Source organism: Salminus brasiliensis, chromosome 6 (assembly GCF_030463535.1).
Source record: "Salminus brasiliensis chromosome 6, fSalBra1.hap2, whole genome shotgun sequence".
Taxonomy (NCBI): Eukaryota; Metazoa; Chordata; class Actinopteri; order Characiformes; family Bryconidae; genus Salminus; species Salminus brasiliensis.
In genome coordinates, this window is record NC_132883.1 from 16,551,619 (window position 1) to 16,572,670 (window position 21,052).

Below are 21,052 nucleotides of genomic sequence, written 5' to 3' on the forward strand. Positions count from 1 at the left end.
GAAGTATGGTGTGCTTGCCTGGCTGGGGAATCCTAGTCTGTTTTAGAGGAAGTGGCAGTGTTATCCACTACGCTACACGAGTGAGACAAGTGAAACTGGGCTTTGGAGAGTAGTTTATGTAGCCATAGCTAGACCATTGTCCAACATTGGGTGGTCTAAAATGTTCACACAGTTCTGATTAGACTAATCACTCCATTCTAAATATAGTGTTGGACTTTAAGGATCGTAGTATTGAGAGACGAGACATCATTTAGAGATCTGCTGTTGGTAGTCTGTTTACATTTTTATGATGTTTTATGTGAAGACATTAAATATTGTTGTGTGTTGAGTTGTGTATTCAGATGAAGTTTTATTAGTGATCTCCATATAGACTACAGCAGCATATTTAAAAAAAAAAAATGTAGTCAACCCAAGAGCTTCAACAGATCATTTTTACAAACAGTAGATCATGTAATGAGGCTGTGTTCAGGAGGTCTGTGTGCCATTACTTTTGAACTGTGTGCCATTTATATTAAAATGTGTGCCCTTCAAATGAACAGACCTTTACAACAACACACGGGTAAAACCATTAGGGTGGCAGTAAATCTACTATCAGTATTTAAGCATGTCTTTGTTCTGACATGTTCCAGATTTGGATGTGGTGTGTGTATTTTTCAGGGCCGGCCCAGTGTGTTAATGTTTTTGTGGCTTTTCCCTTGGCCGTCCTTCATTTTATGTCTTCAGCTCTGAAAAGCCTTCCAGTAACAGAAAAAAAGCCTTTAAATCATGATCCCTTTCAATCACAATCACGCCCCCCTTCACAGTCCAGTTCCTACAGCCTCAGATTGCTCTTTTCCTCAGCCCTGTATGAGTAGCTCATTGTACATGTGTCCCTGTTGCAGGTGTGGGGAGGCAGTGGAGAAGAACAAGTCCCTGATTACGCCTGACCAGAAGGAGTACCAGCAGGAGCTGAAGAAGAACTACAACAAACTGAGGGAAAACCTGAGGCCCATGCTGGAGAGAAAGATCCCAGAGTTGTACAAGCCCATTGTCAAACCTCGCTTTGAGAGCAGGTACTGCAGTCAGGCAGGCACTTAATATGTAGCAAAGCATTAAAGCAATAGTTTGGAGAAAACAGTTTTGCTCTTACCCCCAGACATGATCGCTGTCTAAGCTTCTATAGTTTGTTTTTCTAACAAGTTTATAAGTAAGTACCAATTGCCATCATGCAAACAGCCCAATTAAGTTATCACACAATTTCCTTTTTCATCAAATGTTTAAGTAAAGTCCAGTACTAAAAGTAAAAGTACACAGTGGAGCAAGTTAGCGTTCCTCTAGGACTATGATGGTGTTGTCATGATCCACACGGTCTGACAAGAATGGGTGAACACTCACAGGGGATGGACCAAGGCGAGAGTTCATTGATCACAATAAACCATAAACAAAACAGAAATGCAGCAATGACTACCAGGGATAAGGAGGAACAGAAACAACAATCGTGACAACCAATACTGGGCAAACCAAAAGAACACACCTGGGGCTGGTGAGGCACTAGGGCTGTGCTAGCTGCCGGGGCTGAGCCAATACCGCTACTCAGAAACATAAACTTCCAAGCCGAGCTTGGGAAAACTAAGAACTAGGACATAAAGAGTAGCGCTAGTCAGGCGCATTGAACTTACTAGACTTGAGAGCGTGAGGAGTCAGCCGCCAAACCTAGACGACTGATCCGGTCCGAAGATGAGGAGAGCTAACTGCTGAAACTGGAGAGCTGGAGAGTCGCTCACTCCCAGAGCTCCTGGACCCAAGCTCGCTGAACCTATGAAGCTTGGCGAGAGATCGCCGCAGACCTGCAGTAGCTCCCTAATGGACCCTGAGACGAGAGCTGCCTAGCTAGTTAGCTTTCCCTGCTAAGCTAGCTAGGTTGAAAGAGTCCTCTGTACGAGGATGGACTCTACAGACTAGACCGGTGAATCCTGAGTCTCTACCGTGAACTCCATAACCTGGGTGCATGCAGTGCACTAAGAGTAATTCTCTGCAACTGGCAGCTGACACTAGCCCTCCTTAAATACACCAGCCCACAGGTGTAACACATAAATCAAACAATGAACAGACACATGACAAACACAACCTAAAACCAAGATGGCGATGATGGGTGTCAACACAAGAGTCCTTTTCAACATAAAAGTCCAGAACATAACTAAACATGACATGAACATGACAAGACTTTGAAGGGGGAGTTCTAGATTGCCTGTGAGCCGCGGCCTGAGACCGCCCCTGGGGCGGGCACGGCGGCGTGGGCGTGACAGGTGTAACATAGAGCAACACAACACTACACAAGACTACATAAAGTGAAATGTTCAAATCCTTGTGTAAAGAAACGTGTAAACATGCTAATATAGTGCTGTAGTCCTACATCCCATTTACCTCGGAAGTCGGACGTCACACCCAACGTTCCATTTAAACATTCCTATAATGGTACACTATTTCAAAAAGGTTTTTATTGTGAACCTAGTCAAAATATGTCCCATTTATATTATGCTATTAGTGCTGGGAGGCTGAAGGCTAGCATGTGCTTCCTCTGAGTCACGTAAAGCGTAGTCACGTAAAGTTTAAGTGCCAAGTGTAAAGTGTCAATTCTGTAATATCAGCTAACAGATGCCAACACTGGTTAGCAGCATGCTAAGTGATTGGGGGAAAGTGAGGATCTAACCACCCAGAGAGAACGAAGCCGATTATGTTGTTTTGAACTTCTGTTAGTTATGGAGCAGCTGGAGCAGTTACTTATGGATGGCTGTGGCATCACTGGAGATTCCACATGCACAGCATCTTACTCATATAAAACTGGAGATATCAGGGCAATGATATACTTATAATAATATACTTAACTGAAAGTTAAAAAATGTTTGATAACTGTGTATGATGGTGTAACACAAAGCACCGCAACACTACATGAAACTACTACTAGTGCAAGAAATAATGCAGTAATGCTGCCTTCCATTTACCATGGGAATGATGTCACACCCAAGTTGACCGCGTTCCATTTAAACGTTCAAACACTATTTCATCAATACATTTCCAAAGTTTTATGGTGAATCTAGTCAAAATATGTCCCATTCATGTCTCAGGTTAGCATTGTTAGCTAACCTTGTGTCAAAAATGACCTGCCTCTATGTGTACCAGCAGAGAAAACCCCCAGAATGATCTTTCTTTCAGCTTGAAATATGATGATCTTTTCTAGAAGGAGCCCAACATTAGAGAAAGTGAATCACTGCCTTCAGACCTCCATGAAAGCTGTACACCACTAGGGAAAAAGATGATCTCTGGGTTATCTTTGAGCCTTAGGACATGGAGAGTGTACAGAATGTTAAGACTACACAAGAGTTAACAAGATCTTAATAAACTGCCTCTTACACATTCCACAACCACTATGTCCACATAGTTTCCCAACACCGTCCCACAAGTTCTCATATCATGTTAGCATATAAAGTCATTTTTGTGGTTCTTCACAATGAGGAGAGGAGAGAGAGCCCTTCAAAGACATTAAGAACAGCTGCTAAATATCAGAGTATGACATATGTACATCTGAGCAGCTCATTATTTACCTAGGATCACACTTTTGCTAAGCCTGTAGATAGAAAGCCTACATGGGTGTTTATCACTGTACATCTCACAGCAGTTAGGCCTTTGATTCAAGCAGACGTCACAGCTTGGCTGTAATTGTCAGACCACACTCGTTGTGGTACAGTGCAGTTCTCTGTGTAAAAATTCAATATCATTGAAGCTCTATTTCAACTCATCAGATGAGCTGCCCTTTGAAACGCGTCTCCTCCTCCTTCTTCCCATTTTGTTTGGAACAGGGACTCCATCAAACGGCACAGTTTCCGCCGCACACAGGAGGAGAGTTCATGATGTCATGAGAATGGGATCTCCAGGGGACATCGGGAGGAGAACGTTCCGTCATTCAGAGGAGAGGAACACTGCTGGTGTTTGGAGTTCACCCACACAGTATTAAAGATGCCAGAGCATATCACATATCACATCACAAATATCATCAAAGTGATACTGAACATATAGATCATATCAGCATGACCTTTTACAATAAGCAGGGGTGGAAAAGTACTGAGAAACTGTGGAAGAGTGGAAATGTGTGTACTTAAATTTTTTGTGTGTCTTTCCCCAAATTCCTCCCTGATTTAGTCTTTGCCAATTTCCTCATCCCATGATGCTACCAGTGCTGGGCGGGTCAAGGCTCGCATGTTCTTCCTCGGAGTCACGTAAAGCCAGCCAGCCACGTTTTTTTTTTACTTTTAAAATTATCGGACAGCTCAACACGCTTGGAGGAGTGTGTTAACTGCCAATTACATCAGCTAACAGATGCCAACACTGGTTAGCAGCATGCTAAGTGATTGGGGGAAAGTGAGGCTCTAACCACCCAGAGAGAACAAAGCCAATTATGCTGTTTTGGACTTCCGTTAGTTATGGATGGCTGTGGCATCACTTTAGATACAACCTACACAGCATCTTACTTATATAAAAGTGGAATTAATAGACCAATAATATGCTTGTAATAATATTCTTAACTGAAAGTAAAAAAAAACTGTTTGATAGTGTGTAATGTGGGACAGCTACTAATGGACAGTACTAGTCTTTGCCCACTTAGACTAAAGATGGCTGGATTTCCCAAAAGCATTACATAACAAGGGCCATCTTTAAATGTTAGAGTAAGCATCACACTAAACACTCCCTCTACAAGTTAAAATGTATTGCCAATTAAAAAACAGGAACATTTCTAAGTTCTAAGTCTAAATAATACAGTAGGTGGTAATATTTCTTTTCTCTTAGAAATTAATTTAATAAAAAAAAAGGTTCATTTTTAATAATACTTGGGTAAAGTACAAATCGTCCAAAAATAATACTCAAATACATTAACATGTTCAGTCACTCAGGTGTTTTCCACCCCTAAAAGTCTGGTTCGGTCCTTGTGTTCTTCATTTATTCAGTTGTGCTATTGCAGATTTTCTGGCCGTGACTCCAGCAGGTTCGTACTTTGGTAGTTGGTAAATAACTAAGCATCAGTTGAATCAATCACATTCATTATGTGAGCTCATGTTGAGAATGGTCAGCCTTTTCCAACTCAATATCAGATATTTTTCTTGTCTAGAAAACATGACATGAAATCAAGTTAATATATACAGTCTTAAGCAACAACTTGGACACTCCAGGCACATTTTTAATTTTTTGTTTTTTATTAAGAAGTAGTTAACTCTAGATGAAGTCACTGTAGATAATTAACCATAACCTACTATATTTTCAGCAAATCTTAACATACAACTGCTCTGTCTTTCATAAAATTAAATAAAATGTAAAAATCTAGCTCCAGGGGCCTGGAGTTCAGGGTTCAATCCTTACAACCCATAGTTCCCAGTTGGCTCCTGACCCACTGTGACCCTGACTAGTATAAATCATATAAAAAGATGAGTGGATCAGTGTGTTATGTGCAAACGTTTGGCAGTAAGTTAAGAGAAACAGTGTGTTTGAAGAAAACTGCATTTCATGAAAAAAACACCTTGCCAACTGTGAAGCATGGGGTGGATCTAGCATGCTTTGGGTGGTGTTGTTGCCAGTTCTCATTGTAAAAGCATATGTTAAAAGACTGAAGCTGAAAAGAGGATGGCTTCTACAACAGTACAATAACCCAAAACATACCTCAATATTAAGCATAGCTTACCTAAATGGGGAATGACCCTCACAGTCCTCTGACCATAACATCAGAAAATTAGTAGATGGATGACCCAAGAATATCTCAGAACTAGAGGCCTTCCATAAAGAAGAACAGGGAAATTTCTGTTTATAGGACTTGAAAGACTTTTAGTGGCTACAATAGTCAGCGTTGTGATTTTGGCCAAAGGTGGTGTGTCTCAAACTTTTGCACAGACTATACTGATGATTTAGATTATTATTTTGTTTTATTGGTTAACTTAAAAATTCTGTATTTTATGTTTAAGGAGCTACAGGATGTTTTACTACTTCCAAAAAAAAATAGTGTCAGAATGTGTCAAGATGCCCAAATTGTTTCATAATATATATAGAGATTTTTTTTAATCAAAGCTATTAATTTATTACTCTTATGAAACAGCATTCCTTTGAGGGAACATACAGTTAATAGCTGTTATCTAGCAACTACCACAGCGTGGACTTTGAAATGTGGAAATAAGTGGAATGATTGGAATTTTTGTGTTTGAGAGAGAACGTTCCTTGGAAACACAGTTTGAACCCGATGTCATAAGAGAGATTTCTTGGATCTCTGCCTTTAGGCCGCTGTCACAGAATATATATATATAAATGTATTTGAACAGAGATATATGAAATAGATGTATATATGTTTTGCTGTATTTATAGAGAACTGTACTTACAATATGCTCACTGGTTCGATCAGCACAGGCTCTGATGCACCAAGAAAAGTGTCCGCATGACTAATCCCATCGGTATGAGTCAATAAGACAAATGAAAGCCAGCATTGTTTAAAATGAGATAAAGCACAGCGGCTGGATTTATCAAATGTTGAAAATGGATATTTTTGGTGTTTTGTTATTTTGTTGTGTTTTGGTTAGGACTTTTTAGCTGAATGTTTTCTTATATTTTTATTGTGCCTAATTCTAAAAGAAAAACGATTCCCCTTAGTCATGTCATCACAGACTACAGAAGCGTTCTGTTTCGTTACCAACATCACCCCACCAGTCGGTCTGTTACACACCTTGCTGCTCTTAACACTGTGAGAACTGTTTGGTTTTTAAGATGACTAGATTGTTTCCTGTCGCCAAGGTCTCATTTAAAAGCACACACGTGGAAATAGATTTATTATATTTTATTATAATGATGTTGTGCACATGAGTCCAATAAACTTTTAATGGTCAAAGCTGTGTAGCTGTTTGTCCGTTCCAGCTCAAGACCCGTGAAGAGAGACGTGAAGCACATTTTTCACATATTTTTGATGACATGTTGCTACTACACAGCGCCACAGAATGATGTGAATGAGTAGAATTATTCACTTCTTATACAGAAGTTTTATGTGTTTATAAATAGAATCATAATCAACATCATTTACAAAACTCTTTAACATCAAAGTGAACACTGATTTCTACATTGATGTCAATTAAATAAAAATTTAATATGTGCAACAGAGGTCCAGGTAGTTGGGTGCTAATAGTCTTACAGTGAAATGCATAAAGTATAGAGGCACCTGTCTGGAAGCTCCAGTCACTGACTACAAATACACCATGAAGGCAAACGAACAGTCCACGCAGCTAAAGTTGAGGTCATGGGTTAAAGTCACTGAATATCCCTTAAATCCATCGTTCACAAGTGGAAGGAATATGGCACATACTGGGAAATCCACCTAGAACAGGCTGTCCTCACACAATGAGTGGCTGTACAAAAAGAAGACTAGTGAGGGAGGCCACCAAGACTTTGTATGACTGACTCTATAGCAGTCTGCTTTCTTAGTACAGTGGACAGTCTCTCCGCCTGTCAGCACTGGACTGTTGATGACAGGGTTGTGGGTACGAGACCTGGGCTTGGAGAGCTGCCTCTGTTGGGCCCTAGAGCAAGGCTGCAGCGATGGCTGCTCTCACAGTCACTGTATGTGTTTAATTGCTTGAATGGGTTAAAGGCCGAGGCCAAATTCCGTCTGTGTCCAACACAAATGGTGAATATGGTTGTCTTGTCTTGATATAACTGAACTCCAGCGGATGTTCAGGAACTTTGATTGCTTTCCATCTCAGACTTGAGATTGTGTGGAGTGTTCTCTTGTCCTCATGGTGTATTTATAGTCAGGAATACTGATTAACCAGTGCCTGGACCTTCCAGACAGGTGTCTTTATACTACAGTCAGCTGAGACACATTCACTGCACTCGGGTGATCTCCATTTCACTAATTGTGAGACGACTAGAACCAATTGCCTGGATCTCTGTTGAATTAGGTCAGTCACTTTAAAGGGGTCATTTATTTTACATGATATATTTTTATTTAATTGACATCACTTAATAAAAGCAATAAAAGATAAGGGGATAAGAGGTAAATAATTTTATAGGCACTGTATCTCTGACTTTTGAGTTTCTTCTTTGTATTGTGGTGCAAAGATCTCCAGGTCTTATGCTGATAGATGCTGGATATTCTAAGACGCTACTCAACGCTTAAGCAGTATTTTAAGATGCTACATTTGTACTTCTACAGATTTCTTGATGGAAATGTGCTTTTACTGTTACTTAAGGCACTCTTTCACAGAACTCACAGTAGTTTTGGTCTTAAGTATGGGTTTAGGCTACTCTCCCCACCTCTGGATTTTAGTGACAGTATATCCCGGCCAAAAATCCTCACAAAAGACATTTTAAGCTAATAGGCTTTGCTGGTACTTGCTTTCAAATGGCTTGAGCTGGTCTTTGAAGGTCATGGTGACTGACAAGCTGGACCTCCAGGGGGGTATTTCACAAAGCAGGATTTCTCAGTTAGCCAGATAGCTTAAGCCCAAAGTTGAGGACTGTACGGTAGGGACGATCCTCAGCTCTTTTACTTTTCAGGACAGGCCTGACATTTCAGGCTTATCTGACTAAACTCAGAAATCCCACTTTGTGAAATACTGATCAGGGAGGTGATTTTTTTTAAGGTAGCCAATCTGAATTTTGAGCAAGGATTTTTTATATAATGATGCCTCTGACATGTCACATAAAATACCAGAGTTATTTTGCTTCACATTTTTGTTTTAATTGCCACCATTCGCTACTCCACTATTATTATTATTATTATTATTATCCGCAAGCGCCTTTTCTAGGGAGTATGAAGGGAGTACTTAGACAAAACGTGCAGTCAGCCACTCCGCCAGTTTATAAACACTGCGTGTGTGTGGGTGTAAGGCAGGAATGGTAAATCCCTATTGTATGTAACTCTACTGCCTGGCGCAACAAAGTGACGTCTCTCAACGTGCAGCGCGCGCGCTCGGCGGCTCCAGCACTTGCTAGTGGAGCCACGGGGAGAGCCAGGTTTGTGGAAGCAGCTGGTCGTGTTCACATAACATCCACAGCACGGCGGTCACTCGTAGCCTTGTAAGCGGTCTCACTTCTGAACACAGCCGTTACCAGCAGGTTAACGACACATGCGATGACCAGGGGGGGTTTTAGGCAGTGGTAGAAAAACAGCAGCAAAAGGTGTCGTTAAGGTTTACTAGCTGGGTGAGAGTCCCCCAGCATTTCATGACACGGAGCCCCTCAGTGTTTAATACAAGCAGGAGCCTGAGCAGCTCTCACAGCACTGCTGTTTCACTAACTTTAGACGTGTTTGAGGACATTTGAGGACATTGCTCATGCTCAGGCCTCTGGATATTAAAAATTAGTACTTATTTACCGACCGAGGTATTCAGCTAAATACTAGTGTCGACCAATGCTGTATAAATCAGCGGTTCAGGAGCGAAGCAGTCCGTGAACCAAAGAGTAGGCGTCCAAAAACTGGAGAGTTGGATAAACTACGTCCCATGTTTTTTAACGTCATTGACGTTTATTATAATTCACATGGAATTAAAAAAAAAAAGTTCTCTATTTTCGCCCTTTTTTGACAGAAACAGCCATATATAGTTCATACTGTTAGTATGAGCTGCCGCGGCACGCGCAATTTAGCGAACACAGCTTTCAGTAGTTAGCTAGCACTAGCTAGCTTGCTTGCTACACTACGTGGACAAAAGTATCGGGACACCTGCTAATTAATTCTTTCTCCTAATCAAAGTTATTAAAAAGCGTTTACTACTGTTTTTTTTTTTGTTTTTTGGAGCAGCTGTCTCAGCTATCCAGGAAAAAAGGCTTTCATCAACTCATCCCAAAAATGACTGGATGGAGCACCAACCGTCAGAGAACACCGCTCCACAGCTCAATGCCGGGGGGCTTTATATACCCCTCTACCCCAAGCCTGGCATTAGGCATGGTGGCTGTAGGCTCATGTTTATCTGCTCCAGCGAGTCCTATTCTATTGGCAGTAGCTACTTCTCTACAGGGACTAGGCAAGCTCTGTGTCTCTGTGTGTGTGTGTGTGCGCGCGCGTGCGTTGGCCCATGTGTGCAGCTTACAGTAGCTGAATGCGTTCGTAAGAAGGTGTGTCCACAAACATTTGGACATGTATTTATTGCTTCATAAACTTGATTATAACTCGATGTGGTTTGAGCCACTGGGTAGGAGAAGCAGTGAGGGTTCATCAGTTCACATTTCTATAGTTTCTCTCCATGGGTCACGTTCAGACATTATCTAATGAAGTGCACACTTTCAAGGTATACAAGAACTAGCCTAGGCTAATACTGTAGCCTAACTAGGCTGAAGTAGGCCACACTTTCCACTCTACTCAGCCTGACACTGTGTTTTAGTGGATGAGAGGGAATTCCAATGCTCCAGAAATAATTAGTTAAATCGATACTTGTCAAATGTTTGGACACACCTTCTCATTTAATGTTTTGATTATTATTTTTTTTATTTACTAACTTATTTCCCCCTACATTGGAAATTAATTCAGAAGTAATCCAGACTGTGAAGGCACACCTAAGGAATTATGTAGTAAACTTAAAAATGTTAAACAAACCAAAAACCATTTATTTAGGTGGGCTGTTATCTGGGCTGCTGTCAGCTTCTGGTTGCCGAGGCTGGTAACTCTGATGAACTTCTCCTGTGCAACAGAGGTAGCTCTTGGTCTTCCTTTCCCGGGGCGGTCCTGATGAGAGCCAGTTTCATCATAACGTTCAAAGGTCTTTGCAACTGCATTTGAGGATACTTTCAAAGTTCTTGAAATGTTTCGGATTGACTGACCTTTTCCTTTAAAGTAACGATGGACTTTTTTTTCTGGACTTAGTTGAGTAGTTCTTGCCATAATCTGGATTAGAACATTACTCAAATACAAACTCTACCACTTCACAACACAACTGATGTCTTAAAACTATAAGAGGGCAAGAAATTCAAGTAATTGACTCTTGACAAGGAACTGCTGTTAACTGAAAGCCATTTCAGGTAACTACCTCATTAAGCTGACGGAGAAAATGGCACAATGTTGTCTAAGCAAGAGGTGCCGACTTTGAAGGATCTAAAAGATATTGTGCTTTGTTTAACATGTTTGTTTGTTTACAAAATAATTCCATGTTTGTTTTCATTGTTTAGTATTAACCTCCAATGTAGAAAGCTTTATTACCACAATTATGAAAAAACACTGAATTTATTGTGTGTTTAAATTTTTGACTGGTACTGTATTTAATATCTTCTGTTTAAAAATATATATATATTTATCTGAATACTCTAATATAAAAGTGTATCTTTTCAATTTCAGGCTAATATGACTCAGGGAATGGAGACACTGAGTGCTGCACTGTGGAATAAATGCCAGTATTAACCATGAAATGAATCTGGAGTCATACTGTAAATCATATCCTGAAATAAAAAAAAAAAAACAAACAAAAAAAAAAACTCTGGCCGAACTGCTCAACACACTCAGTCATGGAGTCTACGCAGCAACTTGACCTGGACCCTAGTAAAGATGACCTGCCTTTGCGAGCCAACACCAATCACATGCTGGTCAGGCACTATGTGCTGGATTTAACTGTCGACTTCCAGAGGAAGGTCATTGGTGGCAACATTGTCTTGTTTCTTGAGCCTGGAAAAGGAGCTGATGGACTAAAGGTACATTCCACCCACTCGGAAGATCCATGCACTCCAGATGTTGTTGAAGGTGAGGAAGCCAGCTGTTCTGCTAGTGCTACCCATGTGCCTGGTGATGCAGTGCCATGTGGAGAGAAAAGTGATGTAAGTAAGTGCTCATGGGATGATGAGAGTGAGGACTTCACCTTGGTATTGGATTGTTGTGACCTGCTGGTGTCCAAGGTGGAGGAGGTGGATGTGTCCACTGTGCCTGAGCTCAGGAAACTTGGAGATGAAGATGAAATGGATGTGGTCTCCAGCCAACATTCTTCATTCGTTTTAGTTCAGAGATTAATAGCTATACCTTCAGACCAGTGGAGACAACAGCAGGACCTGTATCTCCAGTGCAGCCATGCTTCTGGTGCTCATACCCAGCCTCTACTGTTCCACATGGACCAGTGGAGCCTTCAAGTCAAAAAGAAAGGGGTGCAAACCCCCTGTGACTTCCCCCGAATCCTCAGGATCTGGTATGAGACCAAACCTACAGGAGGCTCTGTGAGGTGGACTAAAGACCAGGATGACAGGTGAGCCCAGACTACATCTTCTGACAGTAGAGGCAAAGGCAGCCTTGCCCTGACATGCTGTATACCTACAGGCCCAAATAATCTTGTGAATTATGCTCGTCTCTCCACATGTCTAGGGGCTGTGTTTACACCATGGGCTCTCCCATCAACAACAGAGCCCTTTTCCCATGCCAAGAACCACCTGTTGCAATGTCGACCTGGCGAGCACGTGTGAGGGCCCCGTGTGAATATACGGTTTTGCTGAGTGGCGAGAATCAGGCCAGTCCCGTGCCTGAGGAGACAGGTCAGTTGAAGTGCAGTAATTTAGCACATAATTGAACAGAAATGTGCGGTTTTGCTAACGCGTCCACTAAGAACCCTCTGTTGGATGAGCTTAACTCCTATTTATCGCTCTGTTTGTCAGGTTTCTTCCAATGGGATTATTTTGTTACTATGCCTATGCCTGCCTCAACTTTTACCATAGCAGTGGGCATGTGGCAGGAAGCCAGGGCAGGGGCTCCCAATCTTGAGGAGGGGAAAAATGAGGAGCCTAGCGCAGAATTAAGCTGGTATAGTTCTGATGTTCTTAAGTGTCGGGATTCAGTTGTCTGTGATATGAAGGTGTCTGTTTGTTGATGTTAACACAGAGTAGTGGTGCATTGGTCAGAAAGTGGCACATTCACTGCATCAGGTTTGGCATGTTAGAATTGATTGATGGGTCATAAAAATAATATATACAAAATTATATAGAAATAAAATATTGGTATAGTTTGGTTTTATTAACCTATGGCAGTTCTTAAATGTGCTGCAGGTGTAATGTTAGGAATATTATTTGCAGTTACAATAAAAATAAAAATAATAATAATAATAATAATAATAATAATCATAATAAAAACAATAAAAGCTGCAGGCAGCAATCCAATGGGTCCAAGCACCCCAATGATACCCAATGTGCCTTTATAGGGCCTATATAAGCAAATGGTGTCAGATCCTCTTTTAGAGGCTGTGCATGTGACTGAAAAACAAATGTCCAAGTGTCATGTCCAAAAAAAAAAAAACCTGCCAGAGGACCTGCCAGACCACTGTTTTAGAATGAATAGATTACATGTTGCAGTGAGGGTCGCATCAGCACATTGATACCATTTATTAAAATATTGTCCCCTCTCCACTCTAAAATAAAACTACTGCCTTCAATTTAAACAAACAAAAACATATCTTAAGTATTGCTGCTTTAATAAAAATTCTCAGTTAAAGAGAGAGAGAGTTAAATGTGTACTAAGCTTAAGTCTCTATCAAAAGGTGGAATTTATCCACAGTTCAAAAGACTAAAAACATATAGACGCCTCTTCACCTATGGTAATTTACTCGGGGGATTTGCAGAAGGCCAGAATGTGCAGATGTGAGATCACGTGGTAAAGTGTAAACACACACAGTCAGTGAGGAATGAAGGTGCTTGAGCACTTAAAGCTTCAAAAGCAAGGTACAGGACTTACTAAAAGATGCAGATAGCTAGTGCAGTTCTTCCAGAGCCGGGTGAACTCATACAAGAGATAGAGAATTAATTGATGGGGACAAACATAGGCCTAACTTTCTTTGTCTATATGCCACTCCTGTTGCATTTGCATATTTACATTACATTACATTTATTTAGTTCTGGATTGTACCAAAATAATCATATTCAATTAAATCATTGTAATTGATTTAATTTCATGATGAATTTAGTAATTTAATAGAGAACCATGCTTTTTAAAAATGTTAAAGGCTCAGATTTACACTCCTGCTTTGTGCTGTACTGCTTAAAAAACTTTAGAATTTGTCTGTCTTTATTGCAGCAGTAGCATGACTTCAGTTGGAAGCCGACCTACAGACCAATGCTTTAAGATTCAAAGCTCACGTCCCAAGCTGACCTTTTCTGCTAAGGAGGAAGATGAGCAGAGCTCTTGCTCCCATGTGAATTATCCATGCCGTTTCGTGAACAACACCTCCAGGGCGCAGGTCGTCTTACCGCATCGAGTGTTTGCCCCATTTTGTCACCTGCAGAAGGTAGAGGCCACCGTCCTGCCCCTCCTGCCCCTTTGTCTGGCTGCTGCTCACTCTGTTTTGGGTGTCCACCCATTCTCACGCCTGGATGTGCTCATCGTTCCTCCTGGTTTCTCCAGCCTGGGCATGGCCAGGTATGTGCACTAAATAAGTGCTGCTCTAATACTCCCGCTTCAACTCAGGAAGGGCTTGGTAACTAGATAATTAGTGCCCCCATTTTTTTGCCCCCAATCTTATCCGAGTGTCTTAATGCTGAGTATTGGCTGATACCGATCTGATCCAGTCTTTGTGTTTATATGAATAACACAGTGAATCACACAGTTTAGATAAGATGTGCTGCTGATTAATACAGTAGTAAAGTCACTTTATTTTTAGTAACAGTTTATATAATTAGACATTCTGGACTGATTTATTTAGTTAAGTAGAGACTTTTCTCAAATGTTTAAAATGCAGTCAAAACACTGTGTGTGTTAGGGTCTAGTGGTACACACTTTGGACTGATATCTGTTGCTGTTTGCCGACTACTGATGTGAAATAACTGGTTTATAGTGGGTGAATGTGCTATGTCTTAGGTTTCTATAGCGTGTGTAGTAGCATTAGCTAGTTCTCGGTTCTGAATGCGCTCTTTAGTTCTGGTTTGAAAACAAAGGAAGATGTGCGGTTCTCCCGCTGGTAAAGTGGAGCGTTTCAGCTATAGTTTTTTAAAGTTGCAGATATGGTGTTCTGTTTTCATAGTCCACTGTAAAGTAGGTCCACATTGCAGACTCTGAACTCTAACATTTTTGAGAACACTCCTCAGTGCTGCCGGCTTGGAAAAATATCTGTTAATGGTCCATTTAAGACACCAGGTGGTACTGGGCTGGGATTAAAATACCCGATCCGTTAAAATGTGCCTGGATTGGCCCCAATCCTGATCCTCTGGATGGGATCAGGACATTCCTAGCTTAAACTATATGCAGTTTATGAAGTTCCAAGAATCTGTAATTGGCCTGAATCTGCAGTTCTAAATGTAAAGGTGCACATATTTGTACAGGTGCACATATTTGTACAAATATGTGCACCTTTACATTTAGAACTGCAGATTCAGGCCAATTACAGTGTACACTGTCACTGTACACTGTCACTGTACAGTGTACACAGTGTACACTGTACAGCGAAATGTGTCCTCCGCATTTAACCCATCTGTGGTAGTGCACATACACACACTAGTGCACTAGGGGCAGTGAGTACACACACCCAGAGCAGTGGGCAGCCAACTCAAGCGCCCGGGGAGCAGAGAGGGTAAAGGGCCCTTGCTCAAGGGCCCAACAGCCAAGCCCGGGAATCGAACCCACAACCCTGTTATCGATAGCCCTAGCTCTAACCGCTGAGCCACCACTGCCCCATGTACTAGCACACTACACAGTATACTTATACAGTATGCTGCCTCCTGTACAACTTGTCCAGAGTTGAGCCCTTGCTGTGTGGCAATTTAGCTCTTTCGTTACACGGTACACGCAGCCTGATGTGTATTACACTGCCAAGTACATGTGGCTGCTTTGAAATAAAGTACTTTACAAGCATGTCATGACAGGCAACACGCGCATGATCTCCTGACGACGTTAATCCGCTTGTCTTTGCGCATACTTCCCATATTTTGCTTCTCGTCTTTTCCATCTTAACGTTGACAGAAGCCATGCTGGTGCTCACCGCTAATGCTCTTGGCATTATGTTGGTTCCTCAGAAGGTCAATGGAGCACTATTTAGCCCTGTTTACCAGAGAGCACCTCAGGTGGTTTACAAACACATCAACCCCGCTTGTTTAGTCTGCATAGTGGTTTCTGAACAGGAGGGCTTGGTGGAAATTCAGTCACCACTTGTTTCTGTATTCATCGATTGCTCTTGGGCCTGCTAGGGAGGTCACCATCTGTTTGTATCAAATGCTGTTGTGTACCAGGTACTCGGTTCCTGCACTCGAGGTGGCAAAGCAGTTTCTATGAATGCTTGCTTTATGAATCTGTGTAAACGTCTCTCCCCTGCGTATTTTAGAAGATTATAGCCAAGGGGGTTGTTCTGAAGAGGCTGCTAGAGCGGTACATTTTTTTAAAGCATTGATTTTTATATATTCTATATTTTTGGTTTTGTTTGTAGTCTATCAAGTATTATGCTCTCTCTCAAGCTTTGCATATTTTCAGATGCTAAACAAAGGCTGTAATTTAATAGAGCAGCGTGCCTTATAATTTGGAATGAATCATCTCCCGAGACATAAGCAAGAAGCAGAAAGGAGGGCCGTTTAGCTGCAGATCGAGTAAACATACTCTTGGGTGGCCGTAGGTGTGTTCCTGTGTTTTCCCACCATCTCTCAGTCCAGGAATAAGTGTTCCACAGGATATGAGGTCATTACGCTCTGCCTCAGGCAGGTTCCAGTCATTTAGCCAGAGAAAATGTCGCACTCTAATTAGCCGTAAGTATATAATCTACACGTTGGTCGGCCTGCCACTGTTTCTTCTTTTCCGAATTAGGCGCTCCCTCCCTCTTAGCCTTGAGCTAATACGAAGCGCAGAGCTCCACACTTCTTCTGGACGGCGTCTGCAGAGCATTATTGGTGGCCTAGCAGTTTGCTGCAGCTCGAGTCTGTTAAATGACACCTAGTTGACAGAAATATTGCTCGTTTGTAAGAGAAACCGATTCTCGCTCTTCCTTCCCTTCCTTTTGTTTGGGTCACGACAGTAGACAGGCAGCAGTTGCCCCCTCCTCAGGGAAATGGTCTGGTCCTGCGAGCCTTGTTTAAAAAAATAAATAAATAAAAAAGCCCAGATTGAACCAAATGAGAAGAAGGAGCGTGGTCAACAAGACTGAGTTTGGGGGCGGGCGAGAGGGGCAGCTTTGAGGAGCTGTTCCCCCAGGATGTGGGAGAGGATGTGTGTGGATTATTCCCAGCAACAAAAGCCATTAGCTCCTGGAACTACTTCAGAGACAGAAGCCATTTAATCTAAAAATTGGGAAGTATGTGGGCCTGAGTCCTTGGGGCCTAGCCAGCTGCTGCTTTTATATCATGCTCCTTCATTTACAGTCTGGGTTTGGGACATGGTGAAGAGGGGGGCATCTTTTTGTACTCTGATAAGAGGGAAAAGGGAGGGCAGGAAGTGAAAGATTAAGAAGTCAAGCAAGGGCAGGCCAGACCCTGACGTATGTGTTTGCACGCTTTGCCTTTTTTCTCCAATACCCACATTACCTCTGCTCTGGTCTCTTAACAATGGGGGAAACAAAACCCCCCATGGAGATCCTGGTTTATCGCAGAAGATCTCTCGCAGAATCAGTGCTCTCTATATTTCAGTCACGCAGTATTTGAAATCATAGGAAGCACGTCTGGGAAGAATGCGCTCGTCATTCCCGGGTTCGGGCGCTGTCATCAGGTCACGTAGGGTAGGTCTAGACCGCGGCTGGAGTGACATAATCACACACTCAGAGGACCTCCTATCTCCTGATCTGCAGCATGTCATGAAGCCTGAGACGCACAGGAAGGGCCTGGCGTTTTCCTCGGCTTTGAAGCTGCTCGTTTCGGGTCTCTTAACAGCTTCTTTTTTATGCTGTAGCAGGACATAGTCGGAATACTTCTAGTGCCAGATGTGCAAATATGGGCATCCACTGGAGAAGGCTTCTACAGCTCTAGAGTCCCGAAATGGCTTTTTTTTTTCACACAGCGTGCCAAAGGAGTGAGGTGCTAAATGAACGTGTCTAGATCTGGGAACCCGAATAAACCAAGTCTTTAAAGGAAAAATAATAATAAAAACCCCCCACAAGTTCCTGCTTTTGCTTTTATAAACAAGGTTAATATCAGTCAGTGTTGCATGGTGGAAAAGGGTACCACTAGCACTTGCTGTAATGATTTACGCTTCGTGGGACAAATTTTTGCCAAGCAGTAGATTGAAAGAATGCTGAGGTCTTTAGGGAGTGCTCCTCTTCAAGATGCCTCGTAGTCCTCCTGATGTTCTCACTAACACTTCTTATCTCTGGCTTTTTATACAGAACCTTTGCCAAACCACTTAGAACACTTCTTTCAAACATTAAGCTACATAAATAGCACATCACGGCCTATTACCAAGCAATTACTTTGTTTCTGGAGCTTTTAGCTGACCTTATATAGCTTGCCAGGTCTTCCTGAACTCGCAATAATTATTGATGCCCTTCTCAGAAGCTTTATACTTTTAAGTGTTTTTCTGGTGTGCAGCTGAGGAGATGAAGTATTCTAAGAATTAGCAAGTCATAAAAGCATGCTCTAGGGTCAAACTGAACCGTCATAGAGCTGTCACCTTCCTAAAGAGTTATGTGCTCCACCTGCTTCATGGACTCTTGAAAAATTAGCAAAAGGCCTTTACAGTTTTGCTTATCTCCTTTAGCTACTCCTGGTCATGATCACACCCTACTGACAGAGGGTAATGACAAAAGAAGCCAACAGCCCTGGGGGTCCAACTGCTGGCTATATTTCATAGTCTCACCTGTTGCACATAACAAGGTGGACATTTGACCCTTGGTGTTACCTAAGCTGTAAATGAGGACCTAAAGGAGAAGATCTTCACTCCCTTAGGGTGAACGCTAAACGGAATAGTTCAGGCGGAAATCTAATTTACAGTTTCTCTTGACCCCAAACATAGGCGATTCGCTGAGGCATGTTTGGCATCCACTGCTTTCTTCTGAAGTTTTACACTAGACCTGCTTATGTGGTTTCTGACACTGTATGACTTACTGTTCTCTATAAAAATTACAGCTGGCCTGAACAGTTTTGGACATGTTTCAAATGTGACGCAAATAAACCGAAATCACCTGTGAACATATTATTTGCCTTCTTTCAGATGCTAATTAGCCTAGGGCAATATGGAAGGCATGTAGCTTACTGAGAGGTGTTTGGATAAGGATAACCATAAATATAAGGATAACTATATTTATGTATTTGAGATGATTTATCAAACCTGTGTCGCATCCAAGATATACAAACATTTTTCCTGATGTCTCACTTAAAGACCTGGGATTTCTAAGACTATTTTTACACCTGCACTTTTTAGTTGGCTTAAATCTGTGTGAACACAGTAAACGAACTCTGTTGCAGACCAGAAAAACTACACCGACACCTTTGTGAAGAGATGGTCTCATCTTTGGGGCGAGAACGTGATCTGACCCCAATCCGGACCCTCTATCAGGTGTACTCTGTGGGTTTGAGCTAAACAGCTCCCATAGCCAGGTGTTAATCTGGTAAACTGCCCAGATAATTGACTATAGCTATGAAACAAATGTTGAATTGCACAGAAATGTGCACTAGTCCAGAACACAGGAGCTTCTTCCTGTGTTTACTTTAGTGCTCCCGGCCCAGTCAGATCTGACCAATAGGCAGACAGAACTTTCTCACGTGGTTTGATGTGGCGCTTGATTTATTTATTTTTTTTCTCGTGAGAAAACCAAACAGATATAGGCAAATTGCTCTATTAGCTTCAGGGGCTGCATTGACATTTTCTGTGTCTAAATGAAATGTATTTTAGGCTGAAGTTTCTGTGCCTGAAAAAAGACCATGCTTCCAATCAATCAATAAAGAAATGAATACTGACATAAACAAAGTATACAAATAGTTACACTCAGCCATCCCTGATAAAAAAGTTTTTGTTAATAAGCTGGAAAGCACATTATTAAAGTTCATTTAGGGATGATTTAGGAATACAGTTTGCTTGGTGTTAACTGGGGAGGTAAAAGCGTGTTAGCGTACTTGATACATTGCTACATTAGTCTTATAGCTAGGCCTTTCATGATAACTAACTTATCATACAATATATTGCCCATTGTGTTTATTGAAGTGTTTGTTTACATTAAAAGGATCGACACCAATATTTTAGCCAGTCCTGCTATTATGTTCTCTTGTATCTGCTCTCTGTGGGAGGCAGGGCACAAGTCTGTGAGCAGGCAGTGACACCGGTTGTGTAGGAAAGCGGTCCAGTGCTTGCAAAGTTCAGTGCATAAGTAACCATGCCAAGACGTGCTACTCAAGGCTAATAGATGTTTTTTTTTCTCAGAATATTGTATAATTTCAGCCAGAAAGTTTGGAAGAGTAATCACTTTCACAGCTGCGTTCCACCGCTACAGTGTAGGAACATTATATCAGTGGCATCAAATGATAAAATTACAGTAATATTGTTTATCGCAGTTATTTCTGGGCCGAAATATATCATCTATAAAAGAAGTTATTGTGTCAGGTCTACTTGTAGCTCGAGGGCCAAACACAAAGAAGTAGATAAGCCTTCATTTGCTTAAGTAAACCCCTCATAAGGATGCTGTAGATCATACCTAAATAATCATACCTGAAGACCCATCTCTTCCAAGAGTATATAGGCAAAGTGTAGTGTATGTTGGGTATCTGTCGTGTATCTAGGTAACCATGTCTTTTGTATTTGTCAGCATCTAGCTTGAGGTATCTTTTGGATCCTAGCCTATACAAGCTACCAAATTTCTGAGTAAACAGTGAGGCACTTTTGTGGGAAGTCACTCTGGATAAGAGTGTCTGCTAAATGCCTTAAATGTAAATAGGGTCATGTGAGGCAGCAGTGCTTATATGAAGTACCTACAATCTCTAACCTGCTTCTTTTCTTCATAAACTACAATCTGCCACATTCATTTGTGGAGTGTAGCCTAACAAAAGCGACCTTTATCATCTATTCAGCCTCATCCAGCAGAATCAAACTTAACTGTTGTGCAGACTAAATAACTGAGCACTTGAAAGGGACGAGGGCACAACAGAACATGGAAAACAAATGAGAAGCTCTGGCTTAATATCTGCCTTTCATACACTGAAG

At 41.6% G+C, this 21,052-nt stretch overlaps 2 protein-coding genes across 2 annotated transcripts in view; both read left to right on the forward strand.

Annotated features, from left to right (window-relative positions):
• dock8 (dedicator of cytokinesis 8) overlaps window positions 1–6,895 on the forward strand; it is an 82,512-nt gene extending 75,617 nt beyond the window's left edge. Inside the window, exons 47-48 of the mRNA XM_072681850.1 lie at window positions 882–1,052; window positions 3,837–6,895. Coding sequence (XP_072537951.1) covers window positions 882–1,052; window positions 3,837–3,888 — 223 coding nt within the window. The 3' untranslated portion in view covers window positions 3,889–6,895. The remainder of the gene's footprint in view (window positions 1–881; window positions 1,053–3,836) is intronic.
• Window positions 6,896–8,998: 2,103 nt separating this feature from the next.
• aopep (aminopeptidase O (putative)) overlaps window positions 8,999–21,052 on the forward strand; it is a 105,433-nt gene continuing 93,379 nt past the window's right edge. Inside the window, exons 1-5 of the mRNA XM_072681851.1 lie at window positions 8,999–9,015; window positions 11,327–12,218; window positions 12,335–12,501; window positions 12,622–12,766; window positions 14,030–14,371. Coding sequence (XP_072537952.1) covers window positions 11,494–12,218; window positions 12,335–12,501; window positions 12,622–12,766; window positions 14,030–14,371 — 1,379 coding nt within the window. The 5' untranslated portion in view covers window positions 8,999–9,015; window positions 11,327–11,493. The remainder of the gene's footprint in view (window positions 9,016–11,326; window positions 12,219–12,334; window positions 12,502–12,621; window positions 12,767–14,029; window positions 14,372–21,052) is intronic.